The 26,239-nt window shown below is 40.9% G+C and overlaps 1 protein-coding gene across 1 annotated transcript; it reads left to right on the top strand.

Moving 5' to 3' along the window:
• Window positions 1-16,557: 16,557 nt before the first annotated feature.
• Window positions 16,558-25,949, top strand: SLC10A2 (solute carrier family 10 member 2). Its single transcript, XM_054834427.1, has 6 exons — window positions 16,558-16,979; window positions 20,248-20,366; window positions 21,518-21,606; window positions 23,765-23,940; window positions 24,607-24,764; window positions 25,816-25,949. Exons 1-6 carry the CDS (start codon window positions 16,558-16,560, stop codon window positions 25,947-25,949), a joined length of 1,098 nt encoding a protein of 365 aa, XP_054690402.1.
• The last annotated feature ends 290 nt before the right edge of the window (window positions 25,950-26,239 follow it).

A 26,239-nucleotide genomic window follows, 5' to 3' on the forward strand; every position in this document is an offset into this window, starting at 1 on the left:
AGCTAAGACAAAAGGACAAGATTGTAGAGAGGAGTCATATAATGCAGAAAAAGGTAGGAAGGTAGTAATGCCATTTTTTACTTGGATTTAGGACAGTTCTACAGTTTTACTCTTCATAATTAAATGTGGGTTTGGTATTAGAAGTGACACAAATAACAACCAGTTTCTGAGAAGATGTATAACCCAGGTGACGACGGGATTCTTGTTCCTGCTCATGGGAGCTGTCATTTTCCTCCGCTGCTGAACGCTTCTGGAGAGGTATTGAGGTGGGGCAGTGGGACGAGCAATTCCAAAAGGTGGATCTCACTAATTTTCCGTAAAATCCTCATTTCTAGCAAGAAGGGCTTTATAACTAAAAAGCATGACCAATGCTGATCAATTTATTCCACTTTTACTCATTTCTTCCTTTCCTGAGCTAAAATTTTGATGCAACACCTTAGAAGTCCCTGCTGAATAGGTAGAATCTTCTTGCTGTTCCAGATGGGAGGAGAAAGTTTCTAGACCAGAAACTAGATAGAAAAGAGTACTCCACGTGGATTAAAAAATAACTGTTAGGTGCTTAACTAAGCAACTGTTAGGTTCATAACTAACAATAATGTCAGAAAAATTAAAAAAACCCACCCACTGGGACAGACCACAATAACCAACAGAGCTACCGGCTCAGCTATGGCAGTAGGCAACATGCTCTATCAGTCTCAAGATAAGGTCTCTGTAGTCTGTTCTTTCTCCTCCTCCTCCTCCACAGCTTGGTGACACCAGTAGCCTAATGCCTTCATACTGCATGGGGTGACCACAGTTCCCAAGATGAAAAAAGCCCCAGCCGAGCTTCCTGTTACATTTGCTACCTCTACAAATTCCACTTCTTCATAAAGTTCTTGTCTTGAACTACCACGGTCTGTTTCCAGATTTCTCATGGCTACGTCTTCATAGTTTTGTTACATAAGATTTTTTATACCAAATCAAGGTCTGTGGTGGCAGGGAGCCTCTGACTCACAGGTGGACAAAAGCATTGCTATAGAAGGCATCACTTAAAAATTCAGAATTTATATTACTAAAAAATGTAAAATATACGCTCAGTATCTAGTAAGATACACTAAAAAATACATTCAACGACACCTATATACACATTTGGTCCTACGCCTCACATTTCCTATTGGTTTTCAGTAAAATCATCAAAACAATTGAAGATGTTCTGTTTATTGAAGTGCTTCGGTAGCATCTTGTAAGTTTATCTACTGAGTGCCTCCTAGAAATGCATCTGAGTTCAACTCTCCCTGTCCTCACAAGCAGGAGAGGATTCATAGAGTTTACTGCATATCAGTGGAGTGGGCCCTTGCAAAATCTTTTTTGCATTCCTCCGCACCTGAGGAGTGGGGAGGGGAACTTCATCATCCATGGTCTCAAAAAAGGGAATTTGTGTTTCCCTCGGGAGGTGAAGTGCATTGAGACCCAGACAACTCTACCACTGCGCAGTAGTTTTCAACCTGCCATTCTCAGACCCCAAAGAGTCCAGGAACTGCTTCAAAGAGATTCAGAGGAGCTACTTTGAACCAGATAAACTCAGAGATAACGTCACCATTACCTTTTTATGACAAGTGAGTGTGAAAGGGGACTGTTCAAGTGTTTATCTTTTGCAGCTTAAACATTTGCTGGTGATGTAGTCATTCTGCTCCATGTCTTCCTTCCCACTGCTGATAACTTTCTAAATTTTATCATAAACAAAACTGGTGGGCTACTTTTACTGTCAGTCACACCTTTTACCACAAGTTATGCACGTGATGTGTTCAAGTGGTCCAGACTTCCGACCTAATTATCCCGGTCACAGCATATAGAGAAACACCATACTGGTGTAACAAAATACCATTTTAAATACATACACGCTACCTTGAAGATGCAATCTGCAAGCTATACCTATGGATGATTCCCCCACGCTTCTTACCAACAGACTTGGGGTTACTAAACTGAAACTTGGAATTTCTTCATGCTTCGTGTGCTAGAAGTGCTTGTCCGTATGCACACAGAGTTGGGATTGAACAGTATTTCTCATCACCACACTAATCAGCCACTGTTTGCGTTTCCACCACCTCTCACTGTCCAGCGTTGTTCAATGTGAAAACCATGTCAAACTATTACTGGTAATCACCTGCACCTTTAGATTTGATGGGCTGTTGCAGGCAAATCATAGAGCTTAATTCAAATATCATTTAGTCAGGAGACTTGTGCCATTTACAGTGATTACAGTGGCCAATAATAATAAATATGTATTAAAAAGCCAAAGAGGTGAATTTGCCCTGCCTTAAAAGTAATTAAGTTCTAGATTGCCCAGTTTTGAAATAGGTAATGGATAATTACCCATGGGAATGTTATTTATTTATCCTGACCTACAATTCAGGAGATTAAGTTTGAGTCTCCTAAGCTTGACTGTGCCAATATATTAGCAAATGCTTTTTATTTTCTTTCCCTAGTTTATGAATGTTTCCACTCTCTGTATCACTTCCTTACACAGCTTTGGTCTGAGTAGTTTCCCACACAGGAAAAGTCTGAGCATACCCATGGTTAGAGCTGAACAGCGTAGTGGATCGTTAACAGCTCTCCACAGTTATTGCTCTTTCCATATGCTCGATGTAACTTTCTGAGGAATTTAAAGTCTATTTCTTTAATTTCTTGTATGCTAATCAGGCTAGGTTGAAGGCATGAGGCCATCACGGTTCTGAAAGTATATCAACAATTCTGAAAAAGCAATAGAGCTGCAGGTCTGAACTTTGTTAAAAGAACTGACATTACTGCAGAAATCAGAAAAACACATATGCTTCATGGGTCTGAATAAAGCATGTGAGTGAGCAATAAGCATCAGAAGTTATGGATGATGACAGGCTAATAGGTAGCTTTTCAGTATACTTCATTCTTTCACCTGAGGTAAAAATTACTCTCCATGGTGACATATTGCTGAATAATGACAGCATGAAGAGACATACTCATTTCAATTTAACTGCTGAAGAATCAATGAATGCCATATTAGCTGGCTGTTCATACTTAAGTGTCTAGGATGGAAAAGGCAGTCTCAAAACAGAAGAAATAGCCAGCTGAATCAGATTTTTGATTAAAAAAAATCTGCTGTTGCTCATACTTACGTAAGGTAAAAAGCATTTTAAAATGAAAATCCTTGGCATTATCAATTTATTTATCTTGTTCACTTTTCATGCTCCTCCTCAAACCCAAGAAGGAAAGCTTCCATGTCTCTCCAGAAAAGGCTTCCACACTTACCTTCCCCTGATCAGTATTATTTCACCAACATATTTTTACTCCTAGCCTTCAACCCTAGCTGAAGCTTACCCACCGCACTTACAGCACGTTGTTGCCAATGCCAGAGGTCCACCTGTTGCGCAAAATAAGTGAAACAAAAAGAAAAGGACAAGATGAGTTGCCAGCTTTCTCATGAAACTGGCAAGACCAAAGGGCTAAATTCTCCTCCATATGTAGTTTCCATTAATGAACTGTAAAGCCTGCAGAGCAGAAGAGACGACCTCTAGATCAGAGAGCCCCTGGTTCCCGCAGTGGTTCTTGGGAGTCCAGTTAACTGCGTGCGGAGCTGCAGCTACTCAAGAGGGGTTTCATTTCCAGGGATCAGAAGGGGAAAGTGTCTCATTCAGATGTGAAGTCATCTCTTCCTATCTCCTCCCTCCTCTCTCCACTCTGCAAAAATATCCTGGGATGGAGACAATGGGGGACTTCAGAGGGAGAAAGGGCTTGGGGGATGAGGCATTAATCATTGTCTGTCTGTCTGTCTGTGTCTGTCCCACCAAGGGCGAACACAGAGGGCAGCAGTAGGACCATTGGATTCCTGGAAAGTTCTGCCTATCAAATATCTCACCAAGCCCCATTTGCTTAGGTGTGTTCAGTGCTGATAACACAAGCGCAAGCGGCCCTGAAAACAAAAGGAGACCTTCAGACTATTCAGTCAGTCAGTCACAGAATCAGAAGAAAATTAATAGGGCCTAAGAACCACTGATGACCTGTGGGACATGAAGAAAGGAGGCTTCCTTATTAGAAAGAGAATATTTTATCTTTCAGTTGAATAAATATTTCCTGATTTCCACACAATGCTATTGCTAGCAAATCTGTGCTAGCAAGTCTGTCATTTGACATGTCATGGTCTGTCTTTTACCCAGGCTTAGCTGAATATAAGTGATTTCATTCAAGCAGAAACATTTATCCCATGAAGTTCTCAGCTCCCGTTGTTTATGCTATCAGGAAACACAAGGTTACAAGGTTTAGCAAGTACAGGTGTATCTAAAGCCTAGTTGCATTCACATCTTAGCACAAAAAATTCCAGCTTACAAGGCTCCTTTATTCCCATGGTACTATTTTTACTGTATGTATAAACATCAATTTATCTACCTCCTACTTCAGAGATTGCTTTTAAAAGCTTGGTTCTAGGAATCTACAAAGCTAATAAGGGGGTTTCTTCGATCTTGCTAGCGATCAGAGAAGGAGGAGTTAGATACCGAAGAGAACACATAAGATAAGGCAGGTTAAAGAGATAAAGGTCCGTCTCCCCCACATGCTCAGTGTATATCAAATCTCAAGGTCAATGCATAGCCAAAAGTCAGCCTACACCAAAGAAAAGCTTTGAGCAGCGAGGCCTTTGCGTTGCTTTGGTGATCTTCTCGTTGCTGTCCCACTCAGAGTGCGGTCTGGTTCCCATCAGCACTGCAGCCTGCAATACCCTCAAAACGTGTCACCCGTGCCTGGCCTTGAGCACCTGTCCCCGCAGAGGGACCAGGGCAGGACATCTCCACCAGGGAACACGCACACACAGCATTAATAAACTGGCCACATGACAGGACTGTTCCTCCACATAAAAGCTACAGAAATAGCTTTTCTGCAGAGAGGAAAAGTAAGAGGAGTTAATTCAGATGCTGGCACTAAACCTGAGTTATTCCTTTTTTTTTTTTCCTAACCGTATCCTTGAGTGACCTAAAAAATTTAGACTTTGTGCTTTCATTTCCAGTGGGTTTTTTTCCTATTTAAAAAAATATGTACTTCTGACAAATATTTTATAATGTAAATGGATTTCACCAGTCTGCGTGTCTAAATTGGAGCTGCTTTTTTATTTCAGCTTGTCCACTAATGGTATTACTTCAGTCTCCAAGGATTTACCTTGTACTCTTAAGTCTTACTTTTTCAATATTTTTATTTCTACTGAAAGATAACTCCAGGTCACATGGGTTAAAAAAAAAAGAGGAGAAAGTTAAACCTATATATTTAGATGAAAAATTTTTGGACCATAACTTTGTTATTTGACATAAAGTACATGAACTGCTTTAAAAGAGTGTTAATAAATTTTTTAAATTTTAATACATTGTTTAGTGTGGTCCTGTCCCATTTTTTATAATGAGTCCCACTCATCAATTTTATATTCCTGACTGTTGCAAAAGCCACATCTACATTAGTATTTTTTGCCTATGCACTTTTATTTAAAACTCATTTGAAAGGTTTTTATAGATAATACTGCGAACAGATAACTGGGTTTTGTCACCAACTTACGAATTTCATTGAAGTGCCACAAGGATTTTTTTTTCCCTGCATAGGCATCCTAATTCTCATTTTAAGATCATTTCCAGAGTTCATGAAGGAGAGTTCAAAAACAGCACTAAATCATAGTCTAAGTGTCCAAGAATCAGAAGACAAAGAAAGAAAGTTCCTCCAGTTAATACCTGAAGCTTTTGAAAGCATTCAAACATGTTTTAAACATACACTTAGATTTGCAAACTGAGACATAGAGGGCAAAGGGATAGATAAACTGCACTGAACCACACAAGAATCATTAGGAGCATAAAAAACATGGTTTAGAGACTACATGTCCCGTTTCTGATAAATGCATTCAAAATGGCATGGTGGGTTTTTTCCTAATTAATGCCACTTGACAGTAGGTCACCAGGTTTTTGACTGATCAAAAAATCCTCATGAAGAGAAAATAGATGTTACTGAAATACCTACAGAAGACCTCAATGTACAGAAAACTAATACTGCCTGCACTTATTTCAGCAGCAGAAAAAACAAGCGATTTCTTAAGCATGTTGCCATTTACTGAAGGAGGCTAGGAAAGGTTTTAGAAGACTCACTTCAGTTACATGGAAATTCTCAGAATGCACAGGTGTTCTCTCAAAAAAAATCCCTAAAGCACCACCCCGCCTATATTTAATCATTATTCATGTTGCATATTATTTATATATAAATGTATACACGTAATGGTTTACATCTGTTTATTTTTACATATTCATATAGAAATTCCTTTTCTTATAAGGATGGCATGAATCCACCTTTTTGATTCATTAGACTCCAAACAGGAGACATTCACCTGTGTCAGAAATGAAAATAAGAGACAGTTTATATTTTCATGGAAATAATTTCAAAACGGATCTGACGGCTTTTGATAAGCATTTTCAAAACAGATATCCACACTAGCAAGGATGCATGCTTCAAGAAGAGCTGTGAGAACTGTACTAACAGGGTGCCACTGCAGGACTCTGACTCCAGGTGAGATGCTCAGCCTTTCACTGAGCTGCTATTTATACCTGACCGTGCCCCAGCTCCACTGACATTACCAACAGGCATAAAGTACAGGCAAGCTGCACTAACATGTAGCAAGCCTGTCTGGCACCTCTGCTCTTTTTTCTACCCCAAGGCTCACTGGTTAAAAAACTCAAGCGAGCTGAATAGGGAGCAAAATTAAAATTGGTGTCTCTGCCTGGAGGGACCTGAGTTGCATCAGGCAGATCCCAGGCGAGCCATCTGCAAAGTGCTCTGGGCACAGCCGGCGGGCTGCTCCGGGCCAGCGCTCCCTCAGCCCGCCTGCAGGAGCTATGCAGTGTAATCAAATATTCACTAGGACTGAGATGGGGCATGAGCAAACAGGGCTTGTGCAAAAAGGAAGCCAGGGCCCAGGTCCTATTCCAGTTCTTTTATTTTACGAGGCAATGCAGAAGGGGAGCAGGTGCAGGTCACAGAACTATCCCCTGACATTTTCGGCTGATTAGTGTGTACGACTCCCACCCCGCTGTACTGCTTTTATGGGATTGCCTGTTTTTATGGGCATTGCATGAAGACACGAAGCATCTAAGCATGGATTCTCCAGGCCCCAAAGCCTACAGGTTCAACGTTGCTAAGCTTTTGCATCTTCAGCATTGTGCATCCAAATAGGAACCCAAGTGGTTAACTGAAGGCCCAAAATGTTACTCAGGTTCTAGAAAAAAATGAAACTTCATTACTGCCATCTATTTCATAGAATCATATAATCACAGAATGGTTTGGGTTGGAAGGGACCTCAAAGACCATCTAGTTCCAACCCCCCTGCCATGGGCAGGGACACCCTCCACTAGACCACGTTGCCCAAAGCCCCATCCAACCTGGCCTTGAACACTTCCAGGGAGGGGACATCCACAGCTTCTCTGGGCAACCTGTGCCAGTGCCTCACCACCCTCATTGTAAAAAAATTTCTTCCTTCTATATAAATTGACCCTCCTTCAGCTTAAAGCCATTATCCCTTGTCCCCCCACTACATGCTCTTGTAACCAGTCCCTCTCCAGCTTTTCTGTAGGCCCCTTCAGGTACTGGAAGGCTGCTATAAGGTCTCCTCGCAGCCTTCTCTTCTCCAGGCTGAACAACCCCAACTCTCTCAGGCTGTCCTCATAAGAAAGATGCTCCAGCCCTTGGATTATCTTCATGGCCCTCCTCTGGACTCGCTCCAACAGGTCCATGTCTCTCCTGTGCTGGGGCCCCCAGAGCTGGATGCAGTATTCCATGTGGGGTCTCACCAGAGCAGAGTAGAGGGGCAGGATCACCTCCCTCGACCTGCTGGTCACACTTCTCTTGATGCAGCCCAGGACACAGTTGGCTTTCTGGGCTGCAAGCGCACACTGCCGGCTCATGTTGAGCTTCTCATCCACCAACACTCCCAAGCCTCAGGGCTGCTTTCAATCCATTCTCCGCCAAGCCTGTAGTTGTGCTTGGGATTGCATCTACCCACGTGCAGGACCTTGCACTTGGCCTTGTTGAACTTCATGCGGTTCACACGGGCCCACCTCTGAAGCCTGTTGAGGTACCTCTGGATGGCATCCCTTCCCTCCAGTGTGTTGACCACACCACACAGCTTGGTGTCGTTGGCAAACTTGCTGAGGGTGTACTCAATCCCGCTGTCCGTGTTGCCAATAAAGATGTTAAATGGCTATTTGTATAGCTCCAAGTATCAATCAAGAATTATGCCCACATTTCCACAAGCCCATGACACAGACACTCACACAGAGACTCTACCAGTCCTATCGTCAACTGCGTCAGCACTACAGTACACAAGATCAAGGGCACCATATCCACTGTACTTTCAACTCCCACAACCAAGGAATTGTTTGTCTGAATTTTCAAAAGTGCATCGCTAAAGTAAATTTCCAATATCCAGGTAGGTGGCTCAAATTTCACAAGCGTTGAAGAGTCCAGCAGCTCTCAGATAAAGTTGTATCTGCATAACATTTTTGAAGGTTTTATGATTATATTTGATCTTGTAGATATTAAGCCAAATCTTGAAGAATTCTTAAACTGTGTCTCCTGGTATTAAAAGGTATTCTGAAACAAATAGCCAAGCAAGTTGCTGAAATTGATCTTATCAAGAGCTGAAAGTTTTAAAGGCCTAGAAACATTATGCAGTCCCAGCCAGTATTACCAACTGTAATAAAGATGGGTGTTCTAAGCAAGTTAAAATTCAGTTAAGAAGATGGACATGCAGATAAAGGTTGCCCAGAGAGGTGGTAGATGCCCCATCCCTGAAAACATTCAAGGTCAGGTTGGATGAGGCTCTGAGCAACCTGATCTAGTTGAAGATGTCCCTGCTCATGGCAGAGAATTGGACTAGATAACCTTTAAAGGTCCCTTCCAACCCAAACTATTCTATGATTTTATAATTCTATGATAAAAAGGATTTCCCGGAGGAGAAGTGGGTAATAGTTTTAGACTGGCTTTTCAGGAGAACAGCTGTCTTGTTATATGTCATTTATATATTAAATGGATATCCTTTTGCATTTTTATTTTTCTTCATTTTTGTGCCTGCCGTGTTGGCACTTTCTGTATGGTGAAAGAAGAGAAATATTAGGAGAAAAAACAGAAATGGTGGGAAGTGGTGCTTACTACGGCCCTGCACAGCATCTGGCACAAATGGGATCTTAAGCATGTAACACCCGTGATGTGATTCCCCTCCCTCACATTTCATCACAGGCAATCAAAAAGCCTTAGAATCAGCATTAGTTAATTCTTACATGCTTTTTACCTCAGATTCATCCAAGACAGTTTTAATTAAGAGACCATTCTTTCATATTCACCAGAAAAATTTATTTCCACCTGCCCCAAACCTTTCTGTAGAGCTGCAGGATATGAGAATAGTCCCTGCTAATTAGGATACCAACACAAGAGGTGGCATATATGGGTCCCAGGTCTGCCCACTGAGCTGTACTGCTCCTCTCAAGACAGACTGTGATCAGCACCTCCCAACGTGCTATGCGGAAGGCCTGAGCTCAAACCTCTGCTCTAAATCAGGAATAAAAATGCTAAGGAGCTGCCTCTCCCGTATTCACAGCGAGCAGGCCAGTTTTGAGAAGAGAACCTGTTTGCTTTCATTAATAAAGCCTTAATTCAAAGCAAAACATCTGTTTAAGAAGGGGGGGGGGGGGGGGGGGGAGAGACAAAACCACTAAACAAAACAAATGAAAAAAACCCCACAGCTTTACTTTTGCACTTCTTCTTCACTTCTTTCTCCCATTCCAGTAATTCTTGCGGCGTGGCTTTCTGCTCCTATTCAACTCCCTGGACAAACTAAAAGCGGGAACTTAGTAACATTTCTTTTCCTCAAATTTCTTATTTTCTGTGTTCATTAAAGGCTCTGTTCTATTAAACCTGGCTCTCAACACCCCCAGTCTCGTATTCATACGAGACTTACCTTATTCTCAGCGGAGAGCCTCAGGCACATCAGAGCATAATTCAGCTTGGCCACTACAGCCATCCAGATTGGGATTCAGCTGCCTAAATGTAGTTGTTTAATGACATTTTCGATGCCCTAGGCTATTCCAACCAGCCACCACCCCTGCAAGGCACAAAACTCCCCTAGCCAGCCCAGTGCAGGTGATGTGGATACCCTAGGGCTGCACCTGCTTTGTTGTTTTGGCCGGGAGTGCTAGAGCGGTGTGGAAGTAAATCCCCAAACTGTTCCCATTTATTATGTGATGGTTTGGTTTGCAGAGCAGTTTTGGTGTGTGCAAACTGGTTTCCTTTAACAGATTGCAACTAAGCCAAAAGCTTACTGTACATTCGCTCCAGATGTGCTCCAGTATTTAATAATGACATACGGATCCAAACCCGTGACCGACCCTTCGGACAGTTTCAAGGGACATGATAGGGACACCTAGATCAGGGACCAGACTGATCCTATTCTGAAGTAAAATACTCAAATTACATGTAGGGAAATTTTTAAGTCCTCAGCACCAGATGTTTCAATCTAGTGATCTGCTTCTGTTCTAGCTGACTTAGTTTCTTGACAATCTACATCCCATCCACTGACAAGTAAATGAACGTATGGGCATTATTCACTTACTTTCAATTTTATTCTACTTTAATTCTGTGCCTTCTGTGCTCTACCTTCACCTCTCAAAATAACAGAACAATTAACTTGTTGTTGTTGTTATTTCATTCAAAGACAAATGATCAAATTCATTTATCAATTATCAAAATAAAAATTGTAAAAGGTGCAGCCAGGTTCCAGGGTTAGATGATGGAAAGAGCATCAGAACTGCAGGCAAATACACTAGTTTCCTGCTACATGCCAGAAGGTAAATGTCATAAACCAACAAAACTGCGAACAAAAACCAGTGTAAGTCATTTAGCCTTCTGATGGAAACTACAAGAGTCAATTTTGGTCCCAAGAGAATAAATATTCCTATAACTTCTTTTTTTTTAACCTTGCAGCCTTTAAAATCAATCAGACCTTTGATCTAGAATTTAAACTTCTCATTTTTTTGGCCAGTTATCCTAAATTAAGCCTTACTACAATTTAAAATTAAAACTTTGAAAGGTCAGGTAAAGGCACTGAAATATTTGTGTAGTGTATTAGCCCTTAAAGTCCAGAGTCAATCCATGTTCGGGGACATGAAAAACATGCTTTTATTAAGGGATTCCAATCCAATAGAATTATTCAAAAACTTACACTTTTATAGGTGATAGCATGACTCATTTCTTTGATTTAGTATGAAATTATCTATCTTTCAGCTTTTTAATCGATGTCAGAGGTCACCCTCACAGTTTGGCAGCCAAAAGGCGGGCTTACGCATCTGGCAGACTTTCTTTATTTGTCTCTTAGCAGACAGTCCTTGCTGAACAGCATGGAAGTGCACATTTCCCCTCATAGACATATCAGAAAAGAGAGAAGTTCTTTAAAGTCTAAGGCTTTTTCATGCTCTTACCTGCAGTTGCATAGTAACTATGCACTTTGGGGATGAGATGTTCTGTTCTATTGAAAAAGCTTGCATTTGGCTACTGAAGATGGGTACACTGAAAGATTATACTTTCTGTCATGATTTAGATAGGGAAGGCTGAAATGTATCAGAAAATACAAACGCACTACGTATTTCTCCTTGCACATGCAATATTTAGAGCTCTGACAAATCGTAGCAGAACCATATCCCTCAAACCAACTACTTGGTGTGTGCAGGATTTCAGCCTTGGGTGTAAGGCGCATCTCTCAGGGCTGGTACGCCAGTGAGCTAAATTTGCCTGTAATCCAAGTATGTAACAGATCATGGTTTTTTCCCAGTTGAGTCCATCAACAGCCAAATGCAAGGGCACCCGTGCGCTCGATGTTTCATTTTAGACTCAGCTCAAGAATCTAACAGGCAGAATGTAGATGTATGCACCAGACAGCAAAATGTAAAAATGTAAATGTAAAGATTCAGTAAGTCAGCTTTACAGCTTCCTTAGGAAGCTATCCTGAGCTAGTTGTATTTTAATGTCATACGTTTCTCCCCTGCTATTCCCTGGATATTTTCTTTTCTTAATGCCCTCTATAAACTTCCAATCATGTAGTACAACTTTTACCAAACAAACAAAAAAATCTTCCATCTATAGTTATACTAAATTTTAAAGTTATAAACAAGGTCACCAATACCAGATATAACTGCTGTCTCTTTTGAAGATGGTGGTAAAAAGCAGATAATTGCCTTGAGGAAATCAATTATCTGAAAGAAAAGATTCTTCTAATCAAGACATAAATATACTAAGAAGCATCTCAGAGTCTGAATTAAGTAGACAAGGAAGATTCATAAGTCTCATTAAGAGAAACACCACAGAAATAAGCACCAGACAGCCATAAAAGACAAACTGTTAAATTGTCTCTCCCAGTGTAGGGCTCTGTATGCACTTACTGCTATTCATGTTTTATAACTGCTTGAGTTAATGGATAAATCAATTATCTAATTGTCGGCACAGGAACAGATCCTTACAGGATTCATCTGCCTGGATTTGTTTGCTGAAGTGATGCTAACCTCACTTGCACAAGCTGGCAACCTCATCACCACAAAAATTCAAGAAGACAATTCAGAATACAGCAATTTTGTAGTTTTGGGATGCAAACATAGACTTAGGCTGGTATTTCTCCATTTAAGTATTGATTGTTTTCACTTTTGATGTATACTGACCGTGTCCAGAATCAGGCTGGGGATGTTAATCATCACCAAAATGCCACCAGGCTCACTGCCACTTTCTTCTCTGAACATCAGTGACAAATGCTTAAAATCACACTGAATAACATGTGCAACAGGAATAGGTAAAAGATGCCAGTTGGGTTCACAGAGCAGTACATAGTCCACCTCACCAGTTAAGCACCATAACACAAGTGGAAAACAGGCAATAAAACAGAATCTGTACAGCTCGGTACCTCTGACAGCCATCTCTGAAATGGTGCTTTCCCTGAGGATGTCAGGGAAACTTACAGAGACCAGCTGAATTTGAGGTTGTTGATCTATTTTCTCTCACTAGCCTCCATGTGGATTAAATCCCAGAAGCACACTGTAAAAAGCAAAACAAACTAGAGGTATGTTTGAAGTCCAGCGTTCCTGAGAGACCTACCTGCCTACTTGACAATACTGTACCTCCTGTAACATATCAAGTTTTTAACTGTGCCTGTAAATATTTCAATGTCTTGGATATGGTTTTAGTTCTCTAACAACACATGAGGATTTCTTGAAATGGATACCAGTATCGGTGCTAACTTGTGGCATTGTCAGCCTAATAATAAGTTGAATTCAGAAGGTCTCAGTTCTGTTTCCAGAAAGGACTTTTTGGGATTGAAGGTTTTATACAGTTAACTGATGAGCTAATGACTCAGAACCATCCCTTTTACAACAGAGGAGAAAAAACGAAGGCAAGCCTAGCAGTGAGTACAGGTTAAGTTTACACAACCTGCTGACCCACAAGGCCACGCAGGTGAGTAGTTGATGTCCCGTTTGTCCTCAGTCGAGCCCAAAGCCTGAGTAGGAATGTCTCCCCTTCCACTCCATTTCCAGAAGCCAAACTCCAAAAAGAGAGCTGGACACTCGTATCTCTCAGCAGAAGCTAGAGACCAACAGCAGGGATACTTCTGCTGTGCTGTTTCTGGGCGACGGCATCGAGCACCCCTTCACAGCTCAGACAGGCACTTGGCAAGGGAGGGAGGAGACAAAAGCAAGCCCCTGCATGAGGTTCTGCCTGATAAATAGCCACCATGAGCTGGACATCCCTCACCTCCTCTCCCAAACCACTCATCACAGACATTTACAGGCCTAGGAGAGTCACCCCTGGCCCTGAGGCTTGTTGGAGATTTCAAGATGCTCTATTCAAAAATTGTACTTTCAACAAGAAGCAAGTTCAAATACAAATCCAGACTCTAATATAGGTTTTATAGAAAATGTTAGTAGAGACATGCTTTTAAAACCTAACTAGCCCTTTAAAAGACTTGGATCAAAAAATAAAAGCTCCTAAAACATTCTGTTCGAAAGCAAGCGTAGTAAGGAGAGTAAGTTTTCTGCCAAACCAAGATCTTGTAGCCTTCTCTTTTTTTCATCTACTCTCTATTATTTTGCTTGTTGTTCTATTAGACATATCATAGTCACACAGATGTGGCACTAATCACAGGGTAGGTGTTGCCAGCTGCCTGGGTGGATAAAGCTACTCTGACATTATCCCATCAGGCACCCAACAGTGACTTAGGAGATACAGCCATTTAGCTGACCCCTTTGTAAAGAAACAGGTGCCATCTGAGCATGCTGGGAAATCCTTTCTAATGCAGTCAGCTTCCCCTCCACGGTTCATGGTTTAAAGTTGAAAAAAAATAGCAACATCTATCATTTTGCACACTGAGGTTAGGCACAAAACGCTGAGGTTTTCAGTGGGAGTCTTGCTTGCTGAAGATAATTATGGCTTAGCATGTTACCCTAGTAAAAAATATTTCTGTATTGAAAACTAAAGACGTTTGGGGGGCATCAATTGTACTTTATGTTTCAGACTTGATTGTAGTGTAAGATCTACACTCAAAGCTACTTCTGCCCCAAAGCTTGGGTACAGATAAAGAAGTATCAAAACCTTTCTCTTAAAAATATTCCCAATTTTGGAGAAAGCCTGAGGGGTAAACCTTTGACCAACCAAAAAACCCAATGACTTTGGTAGGCTTTTGAAAACTTCAGAGTTTGCTGTATAGTCAGAATTATTCCAGTGTTCCAGTATTTTGTTGTTATTGCGGTTGCCGCTGCTATTGTGGCTTGAAGAACTCATCTGGCTGCTCTTCTACCTTCTTTTGCTCTTACAGAATATCAGTGGCACGAAGTTATTTTGATATCCAATGCATGAATATTTGCACTACATCCAACTAATAGGGTGATAAGCACAGTAAAGACATCTAAGCGCTGACATATATGATGTTTTGCCACAGGAAAGCACACATGAGAGAAGGACATGAATCAAGGCAGGGGAAGGAGAACTGGGACATGAAGCAGGAGGCAAATACACTGAGGATGCCACGAAGTTCTTCTGGTCCCATGTACAAAAAAGTTGTTAGCCACACCATACAGCATGCCCAGTGCCCATCCTAGAGCTGTAAGACCTGAAAGGGATCCCAGGGAACCTGCCCTGCCTCAGCCTCTCATCCTTTTCAAACCATGAGGATGATGGAGAACAACGAGTCACACCAAAGCCAGGCACAAGAAGTCTGTCTCCTAACCTTCATGCCACACCAGGCAACAAATATTGCCTGCACCCTCACCCCTGGTGTATATGCTGAACATGTTGCCGTGCTGAAGGGGACGCAGCCAGCTTTGGCTGGGTACCACGGCTCCACAGCAGCACACCAGCCCCACCGTCTGCTCCCCACATTTGGCTCAGAAAATGGATCTCCTTCCTCCTCCACCCTTGCCACCCCACATTCCTCCTCTCACCACCCACCATTTCTAGCCCAAGCTGGAGGTAAGCAGTTCTGCACCAGCTGCACGTGGCAGAAGGTCCCAGGATGACCATAAATCTCCCTGCCACCCGAATTAGCACAGCCCATGGCTTCTTGTCTCCCTCCCTCCTTTCCTCTCTCCTCTCTTTTTTCTGCTGATGAGCTCAGCATGGAGATGGACACGGCCAGGAGCAATGCAAGACACAAGCAGGGAAGAGCAGCCACCAGGTGGTCACCCAGTGCCCAAGCTGGAGGGTTGTGGAGATGTCAGGGCAGCGGTGCTTCTCCATGTGCCAAGGGCAAAAATACAGGTGCAGACTGCATCATGAGAAACTTTGCAGCCAGGGATCTTGACCATCTTCAGGATTATGTGGAAGCTGAGAAGGAATCAGAAAGACTACCTAAAAGTTGCATTTAGGAGCCAAAAGTGACACAAACATGCATGCAGTCCTGTGGCAGAGTTACCACTGTACACCAGTCATAACTTCTATTACACTAGAAATACGACCAAATGAGGATCCCACCACATTCAAATGAGCCTGGGTGTGATGGTGAGTGCTGCATCACTTAGAAAGAGTTGCAGCTTCAAATTCTAGCTCAGGACCTCTATTCGTGGTTTCTTGTGTCTCGGTCGCTGACTCCACACACCCTTGTAATGCCAGTGAGGGTGCATGCATGAGCAGCTGCCCCAAAGGTATGCAAGAAATTCAAAGAATGAAATCTAAACTTTCTCCTCCTCCTGTGATTCTCATTTCGTGTGCTCAGCTACACCACCAGCCTTCTTTACAGCCTTAAATATTAACAGTTATTCTGTTTATGTGGAATTCCTCATTACCATATAAATAAATGATTAATTGTCACTGTACTGAGCAAGTGCAACTTTTATAACTATATGAATCAGCACTGTGCCAAACCCTTCAAGAACAGTAAGAGTGTTCAAGTATTTATTGCACTTTATTGCTTCCTGGATCATTTAAAAGGAATCACTGACAAACAACCATTTACAGAGGCTTGAAAGTTTGCCTCGGATGTACTAAGCAGTTCTGTATTTCAAAATGCAGACATACCTTCTTTCCCAGCAATTTAACGCTAGGTCTTTGGCAAAAAACTCTACGGCTTGTCCAGCAAATGCTACTATTTGCAATGGCACCTCTTGTGTGTTACCAGAAGATAATTTTAATGAAACTTTGAGCGTAATTTTAAGTGCTGTTCTAACAATCATGCTGGCTTTGGTGATGTTCTCCATGGGTTGCAATGTGGAACTTGGGAAATTCTGGGGCCATGTAAAAAGACCCTGGGGTATTTTTGTGGGTTTCCTTTGCCAGTTTGGAATTATGCCTCTCACAGCCTTCTTGCTGTCCCTGGCCTTTAACGTGCTTCCTATCCAAGCTGTCGTGGTGCTGATCATGGGATGCTGTCCAGGGGGCACAGCCTCCAACGTCATCGCCTACTGGGTGGATGGAGACATGGACCTAAGGTAAGAGCAGTCGTTCTCTAAATAGTTCATGTGGATTTTTACAGTGCAAACTTTATATTGAAAAGGACTGTCTGATTCTATTTCTTAGCTTCCTGGCTCATGCATGGTGGAGCTTCCTTCTTGTAAAGATGTTTAGTTACTGTAATAGCAGTAAATACAAGCAGAATAGCAAATATCCTTGGTTCATTGAGAATTCATGAGGAAGATAGCACGACAGAATTGTGTAAATTAGAAAATGTCTTTATTGTAAATCTTCAGTTGCTGCTGAAAATACCATTGATGAAGACCTTCAAAATACTAAGGATTATGAAATCTTTGGCCAAGATAGAACTACTTTTGTGGTTTTGTTTCTTGCAAGATCTTGGGCAGTAAAAAAAAATAACAACAAAGGATTTTAGGACCTGAATCCTGTGTACGAAATAGTGGCTATGCATATTTCTTGAAGTAATGTTTCTTGAAAAAGACCACCTGTGGAAAAATATTTTCCCTCCTTTTGCGTTCTATACAATGAACAGACAGGCATAGATTTTCTCTTTGGGAACTAATACAAATGAAAATCACTTGCGGTAACTCTATCTGCTCCTGGCACCTTCTGCTAAGTCTTCAAACCGAAGGAAAGTTTTACAGGCTGAAGCCACTAAGTCAGCCCTGCATATAAGGTGCAATGAAAAAACTCCTTTGTGGCTAAGCGTGATGGTCTCAGTGACAGGGTGCTCTGAACTCAGAAACAGATATGTAAGGCACCTGGCATGGTCTGGGACATCAAACACACAGGAGAAATGAACCCTACTCTTGATGCAAATTCCATGGTGGGTTCATTAACTCTAACAGCCTTTAAAAATGAGCCATCTTTTTGTTTTTATATCCTGATTACTTTACTCTAAAATAAACAGGATCATTTCTCTGTTTCCCACAGAGTAGCATAAATTGGAGTGTTCATCCAATTTATCATACATGAGTCTGAACTAGAAATGGAAAAAATAATAGAAGTAAGAAAGATGTGGAGCTAGGGCAACTAGACTAAGAATGTTAATATTTGTAGCTTTAATAAGACATTTTTTCCATCCTTTGAAAATATTGAATTTTTCTGTCACATACAGGTGTTAATGTATTACCTGCTTTCAAATTATGTATGAAGTCAGCTCTGCTAATCACCAACTTCCTCACTGTGGAGGAAAGACCTATGATATTAGAAACTGTAACATACTTTATTTCAATAAATACAGGTCTAAGAAACCACAGATGGAAAGATATCCAGCACGAGTCTGAAACTCTGTCCTAATCTTTTCCTGGAAGAATACACTGATCTAAACCATGCTTTCTCAGCTTCTTATGTTGTCGCGCCACTGAAATCAGTGGTAAAAAGCCAAATAGATGATGCTATAAATATGAGTAGAGTTTATATCCCATGACACTAGCAGAGGGTGAAGTAATTTGAAAATACCTATTAGAGGTTATTCTTCAAGTAAAGACCTTTACCTTAAGAAGTCAAAGGCTTTTGGTCAGAAAATTTGTGACAATAATGCAGGGACCAGAGGATACGGAAGGTAAAGCAGAGATGACAATGTGAGCATCTTCAGATCTTAACAGAAGAATAACAGTATAAGTAGCTTGACTGGTTTCTGGAACCAGCACGGTATTATAGAAAGCTTGCCCATAATATCAGACAAAGTTTTGGTTTTAACTGATAACATTTCATGTTTATACATAACAACCCATCACCATTGTCTACAGTCCTGCTTTAAAATGTCCCAGTGCAAATAGACTACAAGTTAGAGCAGGAATTAATTTTCTACTGCTCATATAACCACAGGGAGGTGAAGTATGAGGTTTTATACCTGTCTTAGTAACTCAGACCCAGATGATATCCTCTAAAGCTTCCCATAGGGACATCTGGTTTTGACATCTCTTGATATTTCGCAAGAACAACTGTTTCTGAAACACCATCTCCTCTCCTCCAGAGCTCCCCCGGGAGCTTCTGTGAGCACAAAGACTGGGGTTAGAGAATGTGCAGACTTTGAAGCAGGATGTAGATATGGGGACAGTAAGAAGATGTAGGAAATATGGAGGCAGGAAAAATAAGCTCTTTTATCCATTTGGGGCTTCACCTGACCTTCACTGTAGGCCAAGGCTCTTTTTTCTCCGTATGTAGGAACTCTCTTGCCAAAGGCTCCTACAAAGTTCTGTTTGATGACGCTGAAGTAGAGAGTGATAGGAACTGAAATTAATGCAGATATTTTCTGTATTAATTGTCCTAGATTTCTCTGGATCCACCCAGTTTGTGGAATGGTGTCAGCAGTTCCTTTTCTGAGGGCAAGCGATAGAAAAGAGAAATCAGAAGTGAGGCTCATGAGGAAGTTTCCAAAGTCCCTTAACTAGAATGCTCTCTCATTATTTTTAATGTCATAGGAGTGTGATTTGTAGGCATAATTTTACCTACTCTACTCAGATTCTGGGAATTTCCTCCTTATTTTAGCTGCCTTGCCCTTTCCTCCTTCTTCATTCCTGTAGCAGAAACCATTTTTTAGTACAACATGTACCAAGTCTGATGGTTTCAAGACTTTATATTTTAAAACATAAATGTCTTTGCATAACCCAAGGAAGCAACAATACTTACGCTCAGTTTCACTGTATAATTCTCAGCACCTATTCTTTGGCCTAGAGCAAAACAAGCCAGAAAAGGGAATTTTATTACATCACACATCTTAGATGATGAAATATTTTTGGTTTATGCTGTTGACTTTGAAGTGAAATTTTAACACTCTAGAACTGCTGGTATAATGGAAAGCTCCATTTGATGCCCATCTGACCCTGTCCAGCTTACCACCCTCTCAGCAGCCAGCCGGACAGGCAGCATGCAGACAGACTTGCCAACAGACCTTCCTGATGGCAACCTCTCTGACTGCCCCATTTGCACTCAAGGTTATTGTTTTGTGGCTGCAGAACTTGTTGACATTTTATGTTCCTTTCTGTTCAGCAGAAGCCATTCCTTCCATTTAGCTTTTCTCTAACCTGATATACAGGATAAATTGACTGTAACCAGCAGCATTTCTTCCCCAACCTTTCATAAGCTGTTAAGTTGTAATAAGATAATCGTAGAATCACAGAATGGTTTGGGTTGGAAGGGACCTTAAAGATCATTTAGTTCCAACCCCCCTGCCTGCCATGGGCAGGGACACCCGCCACTAGACCAGGTGAGAAATGACCAGATGAGAAAGGCTATAGGCTAGCATGAGATGAACTGTCATGCTAACCAATTTCTTTGCAGCATCAGCATGACAACTTGCTCCACGCTGCTTGCAATGGGAATGATGCCACTTTGCCTCTTTGTTTACACCACGATGTGGACTGATTCTGACACAATTGTACTCCCCTACGACAGCATTGGTGAGTCTAGTGAACCAGCACTTTCCCTTCTGACGCTCTCCTTTATCCTTCCTCTAGTAACAACCACCTTTACATCATCATCCTGCAGAGTCATGAAGAAATTACCCCAGATTTTTAAAAATATTTATCCTCTTACTTTCCAATAACTTCCATGGGAATTAGGTACCTAGATCACTTCACGTCATCCACAGCGCTGCAGAACAAACACTTGAAGTCATTATAAATATAGTACAGATATTTATCATGAGATTGTGCATGTTTTTCTTTCCAAATGGTTTGGAGACCTGCATGATACTGAGATAAGAATATGGAATAATTTGTACAGGAATAGCTGCTTCCCCTGGATGAAAGTGTTTGTAACAGCTTTAAGGCACAATCCTGCAAAGTGCTAAGTGCTAAGGCCATAATCTGGTGAAGTACTTAAGCACATGTGGATAATTAAGCAAGTGATTAAAACTGCTGAGTCTCTTTGAAAAGCTGCAATCTACACCACCAGGAGTGGCTTCATTTGACTTCCTGTCAAAAATCTCATCCAGCTACAAAGAGAAAATAGTCAAAGTGTTTAGAAATACATGCTCCACTGCTTTGCAGAGCTGTGGTCCTAGTGCTTATCAAGTGTGGTTCCATGTTGTGCTAATCTTAAAAGCCAGCAGAGTCACTTTCATATTCTTCGATTTCATTTCCCCTTGTCCCAAGGAAAAAAAAAAAAATCACATACATTGCTTATGCTTTCAAAATAAATACTGGAGGGGGGAGGCCAAAACAAAAGAAGCTCTAAACCGGTTGTTGATACGGTACAGTAGCAAAACACCTGCAGACAAAATGAACATTTAATATAGCTACTCACATCACAGGATAGTGATGATTAGTACACTCAAATTTCTGCCTGCCTTTCTGATGCAGGTGAATGATCATGTAGCTCTGCAGAATGGCAATTACTTCCACAGGCTGCCAAAGATAACAGACTCTGTAGAAAAGCAAATGGGCAGGTGTGGGTAGAGCGTGCGTGCGTGCTCTGGGGTGTGCATACCAGAAACATCCTCCAAAGGCTTGCTCCGTACCCCCAGCCACTCTACACTGTGTCTGTCCTCCTGTTGTCAACTTCTGCATGATACGTGGGCTTAACTTCTCTTCTTTCTTCTTTTTTACAGGAATTTCACTGGTAGCTCTTGTAATTCCTGTTTCGTTTGGAATGTATGTTAACCACAAATGGCCTAGTAAAGCAAAAATCATACTTAAGGTAGGATATGTAAGGCTGAAGCATTAGTAATTATGGACAAATTATGGAATCAGTGGCACCACTGAAGCAGTACATTGCTATTCATAGTATTACTATCTGACTTCATAAGAGCTGGGAAGTTTCAGCAGAAAACAAATGAGACGCTACGGAAATGTATTGCTTTCCCCCTGTACAAACATGCATGAGTTGCATACATTATTAGAAACCATCATTATTTAAAGATCCTACTTTTGTCTTTCACTACAACTATGTTAGTAATTGAATTCAGTTTATAATGTAAACTGAAATTGCAAGGAAAATCATTCAGGTCAACTGGAAGGAGTTTTTCTCTGCAAAATAATTAAAAATGAAAACATTCTGGATCAAAAAAACCTTTCTGCTTTTAAACCAGTTTACCAATTGTTGCAGACAATTTTGAGTGTGAAGCCAAATTTTATTAAAAATTGTTCTGAAAATGTTCCAACCGTTAAAAAAAATCTATCAAAACTATTCATGAAATTCAACTATCTTTGCAAGATACTTTCAGATGCATCAAAAATACGTGGTTTTGGAAAAAAACTCTTCTCACCAAAATAAAAATAAAAATAAAGATAAAAATAATAAAAAAAAGCAACTTAGCTGCATTTAGTGTTAACAGCAAATTAATCATTCTGAACATTAGGTTTAGTTTTAAAGTGATTGTCAGACATGCTGAGTACCCTTGGCCTTTGTTAACCATTCTTAGTTTACACATACATTTTCTAGATTTTCTTAAAGAAAACTAATCTGGCAACTTGTTATTTGACCTATACTTTTTTTATCATTTCTCTTCTATCAACTCAGGAAGCATAGAACACAAATAAGGTCCTTTTAAGTCAATTCATTATCTTGAACTGTTATTTTATGGTGTTGTATTTTTAAATGCACTCACAGCTTACTTATGAACCTGGATGCTATTGAGTACTGGTTTCAAAACTGTACTATTCCTGTTAAATCCTTTAAGCGAAAAGCACGGACTTGAACTCACATGAAAAGACACTCGATCTCTCAGCAAAACACCATTTCATCCTCTTTCTTACCAAGCGGGTGAGCAACCCCCAGTAGGGTCCATTGACAGTTTGCTTTATGTAGGACAATGAAGCATCAAGAAAAGGTTGAGCAGTAGCTTTCAGATTAAGGTCCATATAGTGAGAAAAGGAGATAAGAGCACAAAGACAGTGTGCCAGGTGAAATAGAAGAGCTTGTCACGGCCAGACCATGTTTCTTCTTCCTAGGTGCATGTGGTTAATAGCTCAGTCAAACAAAAGTACTTGTTCACTCAGTGCTCTTAAAAAGGCTTCAGCCAAAGACTGGTGAAGCCAGTTCAATGGGAATATACGTTTTAGCTGAGAAAAGGATTCTCCTAAGTTTAGCCCCGGAAGTCTGCTGATGAGATCCCTGGCAACATATGCCATAAGGGCGGACATTTCATTTGGATATTAAGAAAAGAGTGAGTTATCACCTTTTTTTGGCAAACAGCGATGAAGATCTCAGTACATTCAGCCACAGGAAATGAGATCAACTCAGTGACCACATCTATGTAGAAACGCTATACGAACTCACAGCCAGTTTTCAAACACAAATTTTCAGCCACATTAAAGATTTACTCCTCTGCTTGGCAAATCATCTCCTATCATTAACAATCTAATGTCTAGTTCGCATACGCTATACTAAGCCCCAGAGTGTGACTGCCCAAGAAGTGGGGAGGAAAAGTGCATTATACTAACTATTAGGCTGTCAGTTTCCCAACAACGCTGGAGAAATTTCTAATGTGTGCACCATTCCTCGCACACGTCACACCTGTGAAATTATTTTTCATTTCCAGTTCTAAGTACAATTATAGCCAAGGCATCAAGAGACTAGTTTTACAGGTATCTGCTATAGATACCTATTATAGCTGTGCCTTGATCTATATCTGTAGTTACACATTGAAGTACATCGTACATCTCTGGTTTGGGAAAAATGGCAGCTATCTAATCTGCCTGCTGTGGATTACATTGCCGTAAACTTTAGGGTTTATGTTTAATAAGATGTTTCAGTGACTCAGAGACATTCACGGGCACATTTGGCACTGTGTTTGATGCCATTAAATTTCATTGGGGTCTCTTATTCACACAGTCCTTCCTCTTTCTCCTCAAAGGTTGGTTCCATTGTGGGAGCGATCCTCATTGTGCTCATTGCTGTGGTTGGGGGAATACTCTACAAAGGCTCCTGGATTATCTCACCCAAATTATGGATCATCGGCACCATATTTCCAGCAGCTGGCTATTCTCTGGGATTCCTTCTGGCCCGTGTAGCTGGTCTATCTTGGCACAGGTACGGAATTCTCTGTGACAAAGACCTGTAGCCTTTTTTCAGCTGTGAAAAAAAGGTTTTATTTAATGATTAATCAATGCTGAGAATGCTCCCTAAACACTAGTTACAGAGTCACTCATTCCCCAACCTTGTTTCTGGGATACTATGTGTAGATAAAACTTTTCTTGTGCACATTTTTATTTACAGATTCTAACTAGATACTATGTATAGATAAAACTTTTCTTGTGCACATTTTTATTTACAGATTCTGACTATACTATTTCCTCCAGTCTCTCCTACATCTTTCCCTTGTGTGGCCATGTCCTACACTTCAAATGAGTGAAACAGACCTGGCTTGTAAGTGGGTTGGGACTGCAGTAAAATTTGTCATGAAGATGCAGCAGACTTCAATTTAGAACATCACCACAAAAGAGGGAGATAGTGAGTGCCACATATGTGGCTGGAAGGTGGATCACAGTCCTTTACAATTGCTGAACTGCCGTAATTTGTGTGTGTTCTGGTGGTAACAGCATATGACTTGTGGAGTGTTTTGTTGACTATGTAAGTTAAAGGATACCATTTTCTTAGTTTTCCATTCCTGTGCATTACTTGCTTAACCAGATTACTAAAAAGCATAAAAACCCACAGGCTGCTATTTCACAATTGTCCTTGTGTTATTCCCTTTAGATGTCGTACAGTGTCTCTGGAAACAGGCATGCAAAACACTCAGCTATGTTCAACTATAGTACAGCTCTCATTCAGTCCTGAACAACTCGAACTGATGTTTACTTTCCCACTCATCTACAGCATTTTCCAGCTGTTGTTTGCACTACTAATTTTAGGAGGTAAAGTATATATATTTTTTATTATAGCATTACAATTATCATTATTATTATCAGTCTCATTTTTCATGGACATGAAGAAGATAAGAAGGGATAAAAATAATCAAATGGAAAATAGTTAAGTAAATAATGACTCAAATGATTACTGAGCGTTGCCACTGTGCTGTGCCCTGGACATAACCAGGAATACACAAGGCTCAGTTCAAGATTTGGAAGACCCCTTTTTTTCAGCACAACAGAAGGGATGTCCACCACCTGTGACTGCGCACATAAGAATATACTGAGCACAGGATCGGTATTACCCTTGGCCGAGAAAGGGTAAATGCATCTTCTTCCACCGCTCCAGGATGCCTGGGCGTACGGCTGCCCAGCAGGGCCGTCCCCACAAGCACGCACAAACTGCCCTTCCCACCAGCTGTCGAGAGAACAGGCACTAGCTTCATGGCCAATGTGAGAAAATACCTTCTATTAGAGTTAAAGGTCCTTTTTCCCTCCCACATACACCTCTCATGAGTGGCGCTGCTGCTTCTACAACTAACCTTCCCAGGTTGGGACCTTGTCCCTGTTGCTCACACCTAAAACCAGCTGTGACTATTCAGCTCCTGCTCCCAAACCAGCCGTCTTACTCGACTCCGACCTCTCTGTCAGGCAATAGCGTGGGGACAGACAAACAACTTTGTCCCAGCTCCTGCTAAACAGGACTCACGTAGAGGTAAGGGTCAGTCCCACAGACTCAGCCAAAAGCCCAAATGTTTCCCAATGGAGAGACGCAACATTTTTAAAAGTCACTGCACACAACAGGAACATAAAGCAGTCCAACACCAAATGTAGAATTTAAAATGTTTTCCTTATTATTTTCTAAATGTGCTTTTCCAGTGATGAGTACTGTTGGCATAAAATAGTTAAACATAGCTTTAAAGAAACTGTCTGGAGGTGTTGGGATGTTTTAGCAATATAAGGAAGGAAAATGTTCCATGGCTACATATTACTACAGTGTCTTTATCAGGAAATTGTTATAATTTCTTTATTTAATTCCAATTATACCAATTCCCAGGCTACCGTGTTTACAGAAGATATCGGGTCAAAACAAAGACAGATGTCGAGAAAACAGAGGAAAAAGAGGATTCAAAATCAACGTCATCACATGCTAAAACAAATGGAGGATTTGTATCAAATGAGACCAAATAGACAATTACCCCTGTCCCCACCAGCTGAAAAGATATACGATATACGGTGTACTTACTTAAAACTTTTTTTTTCATATGCCATTGCTTTATGGAAATATTTAATAAAAGAAGTTCTGCTGATATTGTACAGTAAGACTTTAAAATTATTAACTTCTGAAAGATTTCTACTTTGATTTTGAACAGTTTCTGCCACAATTGTAGAATCTGGTTTTGAAGCTAATTCCCTAAAAATATTGAATGTTCTATTATGGCTTCTTTTTTAAAAAAGGCAGAATAAAGGTGGGCTATTGG

This window comes from Grus americana, chromosome 1, assembly GCF_028858705.1.
Source record: "Grus americana isolate bGruAme1 chromosome 1, bGruAme1.mat, whole genome shotgun sequence".
Classification (NCBI taxonomy): Eukaryota; Metazoa; Chordata; class Aves; order Gruiformes; family Gruidae; genus Grus; species Grus americana.

What these genes read in the sequence shown, in the direction of transcription:
- SLC10A2 (XM_054834427.1), top strand. Translation starts at nt 16,558, where the DNA reads ATGCAGACATACCTTCTTTCCCAGCAATTTAACGCTAGGTCTTTGGCA. An exon ending in GATGGAGACATGGACCTAAG is followed by an intron (nt 16,980 to 20,247) that starts GTAAGAGCAGTC and finishes ATTTCTTTGCAG; the next exon opens with CATCAGCATGACAACTTGCT. An exon ending in ACTCCCCTACGACAGCATTG is followed by an intron (nt 20,367 to 21,517) that starts GTGAGTCTAGTG and finishes TCTTTTTTACAG; the next exon opens with GAATTTCACTGGTAGCTCTT.